Genomic DNA, 11,081 nt, shown 5'->3' on the forward strand with positions numbered 1-11,081 from the left:
CGTATCCTCTACCTTCAGTCACCCTCCTAGAGAGGGTTGTTCTTTCTGTTTGATTTCTATTTAGCCAATCAGAATTCTTCTTTCGTGATAAGACCATCTCCAAGGGCAAAGCAAGCATGGCCTACTTTGGTATAACATGATCATCACATAATAGGAGAAGGAAAGCCCTTTTCTAAGACAAAGTTTCCAGGACTACTAATGAATTCATCTAATTACTTTGGAGCCCAGGATAGCACCATTATCATCATTTCCTCTGAAGTGGCTCTGATATTTGTAAGAAATCTGTTCCTGTCTCTATTGTGTGACTTCACCAAAAATGCCCTATATATCTAAGTTCTTCTGCCTCCATTACCGATAAAATTACACTTTAAAAAATTCTATGAGGGAGACTGTAGATGTAGGTGATAGTACACTGGATTTGGAGTCAGAAAAGTCCTAAGTTCAAATCCTACCTAAGATATATCCTGGATATTTTTACCATGGACAATTCACTTCAGTTTCCTCATCTATAAAGTGGAGGGGATGAACACAATGGCCTTTGAGGCCATAGCTCTAGTCAATGTTTTTATGTCCTTCCTCCTTTCAGCCATGGTCTTCATATTGCTGTTAAACTAAAAATCTATCACTAGTTCCTTTTCAGTTCTTACCTCTGACAATAAGTTGTTCTGAGGATTAAACTCAATGATATATTTGAAGACCAAAAAAAGTTCTGTAGGAGCTAGGGATTGGAATCTCTATTTCACTGGTTAAACTCATTGGAACCCACAAGTGAGAAATCTCTACCAAACCAAGTAGGCACCTTCTCAATGACTTGTAATCTAACAGAACTGTCTAACACTGTTAGTTAAGTCATTTGCCTATAGGATCACCCAGTCCCCATATTTCAGAGGCAGAACTTGGACCCAGGTCTTTCTGAATCCAAGAGCAGTCCACTATTCACTATGCCATATATAGTTACTTGCAAGTTTTCTCCCCCATTAGATTTTGGGCACCTCAAGAGTAGGAATTGACTTTTATCCAAGGACTTTCTGTTCTTGCCCTTTGATCGTGTATCTTGGTGTCTGAGTAACCCCAGAATCCATGAAGTCTTTGAGGGAAGGAGACAAAAAACAAGATTTGGAACCTGGGGTTGAATCTGTATTTTGAAGCCACAAAATAAAGATTTAGAGGTGAAGCTAGAATATTGTAGATACCTAATAAAAGTTTATTGATTGACTAAAGTGTTATAATTGTAAATTATTTTTAGAAGGCATAATAATAATTAAATTGGCCTTTCCATATTTCATCTTTATTTTAAAAAACCCTTATGATTAACTTTCCTCAAATATTGCTCTGAATAGTATTTCCTAGATTAATAGAACCTTCAATGGGATATGATTAGCTACAGAATAAAAGAGAAATTCACTAATCCCTCATATATCTGACTCTCACTAGGCCTTCTCATATCTGACTCAATTTATCTATTTACCATTATTTTACTACTTTCACAATAAACTCACATAAAAAGAAGAAAAAAGTTTGCAAATATCAAGGGATACAAGATACACAAAAGTTAATGAGCTTATGAATAAATAATTTTCTACTTTTAGTGGTTTATATTATACTTGATTGGAAGCAATATCCTATCTCCTACACCTACAGCCTCCCTCATAGAATTATTTTAAAGTGTAATTTATATCATACTTGATTAGAGCTTACGAATAAATAATTTTCAGTTTTAGTGGTTTATATCATACTTGATTGGAAGCAGATCACAGGTTAGGTGGTCTTTATTTGAATTCTAAAAATTAGTCTTACCTTAATTTTCTGTATTATCAGAGAGAGTTTCTTCCTCTACTTATGCCTGCCATCTGGAAACAAGATTCTGCCTACCACAAGCCCCTCCCCCTTCAACTGGAGCACAGCTGAATAGTTGCCAGGCCTTAGTCTCCACAAAATTAGCTGACAATCAGTTGTGGATGTAACTGAAAAAAAATTTGTATTTAAAGGCATCTTGTTTTCCACTACATAGTTAACCCATATCTGATTTAATACTTTTCTAGGGGTGCACCTGGAATTTCTGTGGACCCACAGTGCTTTCTAGTGGCCATTGGGGCAATCAACAGGAATCACATTGCTCCATGGAAAGCTGAACAAGGATGCAGCAATTACATTAGAAGATGAGAAAATAAAAGGTTGTATAAACATTTTCATTTACTCAGTCATATCCTTCTTTTGGAGTTTCTAGCAAGAAATTCTTTGTCATAGGCATAACTTTAAATTTTATCTTGGCAAATTTAAGTGTTTATCCATACTCCCCCATAGGAAAAGACAAAAGTTATCTAGAATACCAACTTCTACTGCTGCCTACCTCTGTTCAAATAACAACCAAATAATGATTTACTAAAATCAAGGGGGCAACTAGGTGACACAGTGAATAGACTATCAGTTATGGAATTAGGAGGAAGACCTGAGTTCAAATCTAGCCTCAGACACTCTAGATACATGATCCTGGATAAGTCATTTAGCCCTATTTTCAGTTTTCTCACCTTTATAATAAATTGGAGAAGGAAATAGCAAACCATATCAGTATCTTCTCCAAGAAAACTCCCCAAAAGATGTCACAAAGAGTCAGACATGACTGAAGAATCACTAATCAAGAAAAATAAACATAAAATAATTATTTTCTTGCTTCTATCAATATTCTGCCAATTGTTTCTCCAATAATCATGGCCTTTAGGTTACAATCTTTTCTCCTCAGATCCCTCCTCTGCAAGTGGTGGAGTACTTCCAATAGTCACAGGCAGAGGATCACTGTCACAAGTAGCAGAGTGTTTAGGGTCAATATTTTCCAGGGGCTAATGGTCATAAGTTAGGGAATATCATATTCTAAGGAGAATAAAAAAATTAAGCCTAAAGGGCTTCACCACACCCGGAAGGGGGGAAGAGGGAACTCTTACTAGTCCAACATGGTTGGGGATCTCAGTCCCAATATTTCCAAGTAACTGGGTGTGAAGGTCTCTTTTCCCTGTACCTACTACCACATGGAAAGGTGGAATCGGCTCCATTCTAAATCAATACATCACTCAAATCAAAACTCTTTGACACATAATGAAGGGCCCAGATGAATGGAAGCTGTTTTTGAAAAGGAAGGAGCACAACTGTCAGTGGCACTGACCCCATTCCCCTGGCCTCGGTCTTAGGCATAACTTTGGGAGAGAGAAAATGAAATTTTTCCGTGAAATAGAGGCTTTCACAACACATCTTCTGGCCACCATTAGCCTTTATGAAAAGGTTATATCTTGAGCTCTTTCTATTTTAAGCATAAAAAAGAAACAGATTTTTTTCAGATAAACCCAAAGCTAGTAAGAAGCTATTTTACTTACAAATGCTTATTTTTTTTGTCTTATAGCAATTACCAAATTCCCTTAAATGCTCTATCAGTTCTTCATCTATAAAATGGACACAATAATACCTATATTACTAACCTGACAGGTTTGTTACAAAGAACTGCATCAACACAAAGACAGAGACAATATTCACATAGCAATTGTTGTAAGAAATTAGGCTGTTTTTTACACTTATTTCATTTGATCCTCAAAACAACTTTGAGAGATATTATTAGTATCCCCATGATACAGATGAGGAAACTGAGACAAAAAGAGGTTAATTGACTTGCCCAGGTCACACAACTAATAAGTGTCTGACTCTATATTTCAACTCAGGTTTTCCTGACTTTGCTCCAATATATAGCTTATATAAACATAGAAGTAAATGATATAGATATAAATGCTGTAGAAATATAGAGGATACAGATTAGAGAAAAAAAATATATATATATATCGATAATAACATAAATATAGCTATGAGAGACAATAAACATAAGAGACAGAGAATTAGATTTAGAGGCACGAAGTGTAAAGTATTGTTGAGTTGTGTCCAACTCTTCATGACCCCCATTCGGGGTTTTCTTGCCAAAGCTATTGAAGAGGCTTGTCATTTCCTTTTCCAGTTCACTTTATAGCTAAGGAAACAGGCAAACAGGGTTAATTGATTTGTCCGGAGTCATGCAGTTGGTAAGTATCTGAGATTGAATTTGAACTCAATCCACTATGCCATGTAGTTGCTTCCAGTCACTGGTGAATTAACTCTAAACCATCTCTCCTGGGATTCCCTCCTAAGAAGGGACTATCCAGGGGTTTTCTTTTTCTCCACTATTGGTCAGTATTCTCTTTTCCTTCAGTTGAAGATGTATTTTGTTCTACTTGCCCCAGTTGTACTTTGTAAACTGTTGCAAGATTGTAAAAATTCGGGTTCTGACGATTCTAAAAAAAAGACAAAAATGACATCATCAAACAAAAGAACAAAAACAAAACTATTTCCATAGCTTCTCTTAAGGAACCAGATTTATTATGTGGTTCTCTGTCCTTGAACCAGCATCAATTGTTCCTAATTCCTACCCACCTTGTCATCACCAGCATTCACCTAGTTTAATCCGTTGGTCACCTTAATAACTTTTGCTAACAATATGCAATAATTGAGGAAATGATTACCTATATATGATGTGGAACTTCCTTTACTGAAATGCAATATTTTATAGTATGAGTAGACGTGAGGAATAGGTTATATTTCATCTTAGGGAGAAAGAAACTCCCAGTTGCAGAGAGGCAATGGCTGATAGAGTAATGAACTGGGAAACATTTAAATCTTGAAAGAAACTTACTGGTTGTGCCACCCTGGGTAAGGCTCTTAATTGTTCTATCTCACAGTTTCCTCAGCTGTAAAATGATAGTGTTGAATTGGATGATCTCTTAGGTCCCTTCCATCTCCAGATTTACAATTCTATGAATTGGTCAAATGGAATTCCCTGTAGTCAACATACCACAATCTACATATCTCACTTGTACTTTTGGATTTAAGAGTATAAAAAATTCTATTATTTGTTGATCAAACCTTGAAGGTCAGGCAAAATGGTTACATGAATATATTTGCTTCTAACTATAGAGCATTCTATAGCTCCCTGATATTGGACTATATTGGTTGCTGTTGTTGTCCTTTCTCAAAAAAAGGACCAATGACATCACAGATGATGACTTGACTCATGTTTAAATCAGAAGTGAGACAAAGTTGCATAAAGTTACCAATCTCACTCTGTCATCCAGAGTCATGAAAGCCCAGAGAAAAGACAACAGTCAAGATTGGTGTTGACTAAGGATGCAGTGGATGATCTTAGAGTCTTCAATCCTGACCAGTTTCTAAACCTCCATAGTGCCTGCTTCAGCTGCCTTCATGGTAGTTGGAACAAATTATTCTCATCCATCCATTCAGCTTGGGAAAGTAATCACATGCTTTGGGTAGTCATTCCCCTAATTCATTAATGATTATGAACAGCCTAAAATAAGCTTTGCAAGCCCTCACACCAAAGGTGCTTGTCCTGCTCAACAACTCACACATTACAATTATGTTGATTATGTTGGTACAGATATCACAGCATCTAATGAGTCTAGGAACTTCTTTGAGAGACCTAGGTAATCCAAAATGCCCTTCCTGAGATGGACCTTGGAGCAGGGCCATAGGTGGTATTCTGGAAGGGTCCTTGGGAATGAGCTAGAACTGAGACATCTTCCAGTCTCCTCTAATGTTACTTCCCAGACTGGGATCAGACAATTTTGCCTGAAGGGGAGATGATTCTATCAGCACAGAAATATAGGTCTGAGTCCCCATATTCCAAATTACTTATGGGCAGGTTGAAGTATAAGATCTCTTGATGTTTAGCATTGACTTTAACAAAAGTCTGTCCCTTTTCTCTAAATTCTTTGTTGTAGAAGAAAAGACCTTGTCCCTATGTCTAACAGTTCCAACATGCAATTAGTGTCCAGAATTTGGGTCCCACTCTAGCACCACTGACTGTCTTGTTTTAGAGAGCAGGTATTTTGGAGTTTGGATGACCCAGAATCTGTTGGATCCATGGAAGAAGAAGAATCTGGGAGATAGATCCTGGAGAGGAGAGAATGGAAGGACTAGTATTGTGTACTTTTTTTTGAGAGGAGAAAGTCTGGAGATGGATTTTGGAAGTCAGGATAGAAATAGCAATTTCTCATGAGAGATAAAAATTTACCTGCTTTTAAGAAATAAAATTTGAAGCAGAAGAAAATATGGCATGTAATGGAGTTTCAGTGCAAGGCAAAGTCATCTTCCCACTCAGGACCTAGGGAGAAGCAGTATGAAGTAGTGGAAAATGCATTGGATTTGGAATCAAATAACTGAACCCCCAGCTCTGCCTGTGTGATATTGGACAAGCTCTGTTGAACTTTCTATCCTCAACTATAAAATAAATTAGACTAAATAACTCTTAAGAGACTTTCCAGTTCTAAAAGATCTTCCAGGCTCAATCTCTAAGGTTCCTGAGGATCCTGATCAGGACAGATATAGTATACCAATGATATCACACTTACTGTGTTCCCCCATGTGTGAGATGCACCTTAATTTGGGGGGCCAAAATTTGAAAAAAAATATTACATAAAGTTATTGAACTCAAGTTTTATTGATCATGAAATTCAAGGACTTTCTGATCATAGCTTTCAGGTATCGTTTGGGCAAGTCTGTTTTCATAGACACATGCTTAGTCCATTCTGCTTCATGAACCTGAAGCACAAATTTCACCCTCCTTTGAAATCAATCACTTCTTTTCCATCAGCAATCTTCTTGCCCCATGCTGAACCATCTTAACAGACACAGGAATTTCAGTGGCCCTTTGCTCTTCAATCCTTCTCTTCATGTCCCTCTCTAAATCAGGCCATTTGGATGACTTTCCTCTTGTGGCCTTCTTCTACCATGACTTTTTCAGTTGGGTTTCTTCTTCAAGCAGCCAGTCTCAGATTGTTTTCTCAGTTGGAGGAGGATCAAAGTGATGTTCAGCAACACAATTTCCATTCACTTTTGCAAACTGGATCACTTTGAACTTGAATTCAGCAACAGATGAAAATCTTTTCTGAGTCATTTCTGGGCAGAACTTGGGAAGACTTGAAAAGCAGTCACATATGACAAGTCCATAAATGTTTGATTTATAAGGTTTGGTATTAGTATGTTCACTAATAGTGAGAATAATACCTGCTGGGGTGACTGGGATCCTCTAGTAACAAGTTGAGAATGACTATTTCATCTGAAATGACTTTCTTTGCCTATTCCACCCCACATCTCAGAGAAGAGTCTGCCAAGAAGAAACTTGCATAGAATGATGGTTGACCAGTCTCCCCTGGCTCCTCTTATCTCATGCTGCTTCCTGTGTTGGGATGGGGGTGGTTTGTGCATAGACAAAGTGTGATTTTCAATCACTGTGGTATAACTGCTGGCACAGAAGTAGATTGCTGTGTCCTTGGAATGAAGGAGCTTAATTTGAAGGATCAATTTGGAATGCAAAATGATGAGCACCAAGATAACAAGTGCAGAAAAAAAGCAGGAAATGGAAGTAAAAAAATCTACAACCACTGTATAACATGCCTCCAGTTTTTATATCCCAAATTTTTTGAAAAAGGGTGTATCTTATTATACTTGGGCAAATATGGTACTTCCTCAGTCTCAGAGAATATTCTGAAAAGGTACACATTCAACTCCTCCTCCCCCTTTCTTCCTTTTCTTCTTCCTATAGTTATTTTGTACTGCCTCCTACAAAACAAAACATACTAAATTGTCCAAAGATATGATCATATTCCAGTGTTACCACCCATCCCATCCATGAGACCACATGATTCTGTTTCTGAGTAACTTTGGAATCAATGAAACTTGGAGTGGAAGGGAACGATGAAGAAGGAGAAAGAAGTTGGGAAAGAGTGACCAAGAAGAAGCCTTTCATTGGAGCCAATAGGGAAAGATCTAGCCAGATTCTTCATTTGGGATTCATGCCTTTTTTAAAACAATTATTTTGATATTTAACTTCCATTTAATTGGCTTCCTTTGTAATCCTACATGAGATTTTATTTTATGCATTAAAAAACATTATTCTGAAAAGTGATCCATAGACATCAGATTTCCAGTGAAGTCTATAACTCCCATAATTTTTAAGAACCCTTGGCTACAGGTGGATTCTAACAAGATCATAACAGCATTTTCTGCTGTGTGACCAGGGTTCACCTGCTCCAAAGAGTTAAAAGGTATCCTCACAACAGAAGAAACCGGTATCCTTAGCAGGTACAGGGTGGGAATGAATCAACCCTCAGTTTATCATTCTTATTCCCTAGACAGAGGGACACAGTATTGTGAGTAAGAATGAATGGGAATGCTTTGAGATGCTCTTAGCTTAGCTCCTCTTCCACTTCTCCTTTCTCCAAATAGCTTTCCCTACAGAAGTTAGAATTATAGCAGGACTGGATAAGAGTGAGTCCTAAGAGTCCATGATAATTGCCACCCAGAAAAAAAGAGCTGTTGCCATTAGCTGCATTCTCAACAAATGCACAACTATAATTCAAAGTTGATTTATGGAAGGCCAGGGTTCCTTCTGAGAACTTACTCAATATCAGTTGTGCATGAAATGATCACTCTGTATTTGAACTCCTCCCCCACCTAGACCCAATACCCCCCCCCCCCTTCTGGAGCCTCCTGGATTTCAGTGAAGCAACAGTTCCTCCTAGAGGTTTTTGCATATAAAAGACTACTCCAGATGCTGGAAGTACTTGACTGATCTTTGCATAAGGTTAAAAGATAATCCTATTTAGTGTATTCCCATAACAAAGACAAGGGGGGATCAAAAGTCTTGGGCAAGAGGTAGGAGATACAGGTTATAGGACCATAGTTAGAATTCCTGGTTTTAATAAGGACCTAGGAAGGACACTCAGAGCAGATCTGAATATTAGAGAGGGGACTCATTAATTGAGAACCCATCACTAACAGTGTCCTGTTCAATCCTCACAGCAACTCTGGTAAGTAGATAAGAATAAAGAAAAAGTTATGTTTACTTTTTAGTTATATATTTAAAGTTATTTATGAAGAGTAAGAGCAACTTTCAAGTTCAACCTCCCTCCTTTACAGATGAGGAAACTGAAGCTCAGAGAGAAGTGATTCCTCCACCCCCCACCCAGGCCACATGAATACATGGCAGAGCCAAGATTCCAAGTAAGTTTTCTGTCAAGAGAATCCCAGTCACCCCAGCAGTTGTCATGCTCACTATTAGTGAACATACTAATACTGAACCTTATGAATCGATCATTTATGGATTTGTCATGTAGACCGCTTTCCATAATACCTAATTAATTACCTGCTAGATTAGATCAAAGTGAGTACAGGAGTATCTACAAAGTTAAGAATGACTATTTCACCTGAGATGGCCTTCTTTGACCATCCCACTCCTCATCTCAGAGAAGAGTCTGCCAAGAAGAGACTTGTACAGAATGATGGTTGACCCGTCTCCCCTGGCCCCTCTTATCTCATGCTGCTTCCTGTGTTGTGATAGGGGAGGTTTGTGCATAGGCAAAGTGTGACTTTGGATCACTGTGGTATAACTGCTGGCACAGAAGTAGATTGCTGTGTCCTTGTACTGAAGCGGCTTGATTTGAAGGATCAATTTGTCATCTTCACGACTAGGTTTGTAATGACTGGACTTAGTGAAGTTTCCAAAGAGCTCTTTATTATTGAAATAAAACATTGTCTGAAGTCCCTCATCATCATCTTGCCGATACCAGTACATATAGTCATGATTCAAATTCTGTTGACAACTCAGGGTGACCTCCTGCCCTTGCTCTTTGACTGAGTATTTTGGGCTCTGGATGATTCCAGCATCCATAGAACCTGGAAAAAAAAAAGACAGAAGGTGGGAAACAGAATCTGGGAATGGATTTGATGTCATCACAATGGAAAATTTCAGAATCTAGTCTGACAATTTCTTTCCATAGCCTAGAACTCACCTATCCCCAGGAGAAAAATGGCCAAGCAGAAGTGGAAATTGATACCCAAGATTGGGGTAGGAACAGGAAGTCTTGCCATCGCTAGGCTTTGCTCTATGAGGTATGGGAGGAAAAGAGTCAACCAAGGTTCTAAGAGGAAGAGGTACCCACCCCTAGGTGGGACTAATAAGTATTGTTATTATTTCTAGTCATTGTAAAGGCATTTATGTTCCATATGGAATTTTCCTCTGTGGTCAGAGGAAAGGAAAGTTTAGTCCAGGACAGATACATAGTCAGGGAAGGGATGATGATTTTGGTGTTTATTCAGATCACATATACATACTTTTTCTTCCTCTTTGCTTCGCATGGAGAAATTAATTTCCCACCATGATCCTCAGATTCTATGGTCCTCTAGGCTCCAAAATCCTCCACAGATGAGGAACTAACTCACTATGTCCCAAGACTAAAGATTCTGGGGTTTTTTTTTTTTTGGACTGGCAGCTAGGAGACACAATGGATGGAATGGTAATCTTGAACTCAGAAAGACCTTAATTCACCTTTCACATCAAACATGTACTAATTGTATGACACTGGTCAAGTCATTTATCTTCTGTTTCAGTTTCTACATCTAGAAAATGAGAAAAATAATCATAGTAGCTGACACCCAAAGTTGTAGTGAGGTTCAAATGAGATATTCATGAAGAGCTTTGCAAACCTTAGAACATTAAAATAAATGCTTACTATTATTATTATTAAGACATTCTGCCCTCATAAGGCAAAATTTACCTCTCTCCTGTTTCCCCCTATTGTTTCTGTTCTCTAGGGCCAAGCAAACCTAATCTAGTCTCTTCTGCATGATAATCATTGACATTACTAAAGACAGCTCCTGTCTTCTCCTTAAACCTCTTTATCAGACTAAATTTCATTCTTTTCTACTGTGTAGTTTTGGGTTCAACCTGCATACTATTCATCTTTTGGTTGGACCCAATTTGCCAATTTTCATCCTTAAATGTGGGGCCCAGAACCAGTTTTGATTCTAGAGATGCAATCTGACTAGAGCAGAATATAACAGGTTTATATGGAGGAAAAAAATTGACTCAAAATGTAAACAGTGGGAAAAGAACTGGACTGAAATCAGATTTGACTACCAGTTCAACTATTTATTATTTGCTGTGACTCGAGATACCTTTCTGTGTCTTGGTTCTCTCATCTGTATAATGGAGTGGT

At 37.9% G+C, this 11,081-nt stretch overlaps 1 gene segment (V, D, J or C); it reads right to left on the reverse strand.

The window, feature by feature from the left end:
• Window positions 1-2,938: 2,938 nt before the first annotated feature.
• On the reverse strand, window positions 2,939-10,634 carry LOC141492843 (T cell receptor beta variable 3-1-like). The segment is given in 3 exon segments: window positions 2,939-4,304; window positions 9,291-9,759; window positions 9,876-10,634. Coding segments are annotated over 3 exon segments (612 nt in total).
• Between the last annotated feature and the right edge of the window lie 447 nt (window positions 10,635-11,081).

This window comes from Macrotis lagotis, chromosome 7, assembly GCF_037893015.1.
Source record: "Macrotis lagotis isolate mMagLag1 chromosome 7, bilby.v1.9.chrom.fasta, whole genome shotgun sequence".
Classification (NCBI taxonomy): Eukaryota; Metazoa; Chordata; class Mammalia; order Peramelemorphia; family Peramelidae; genus Macrotis; species Macrotis lagotis.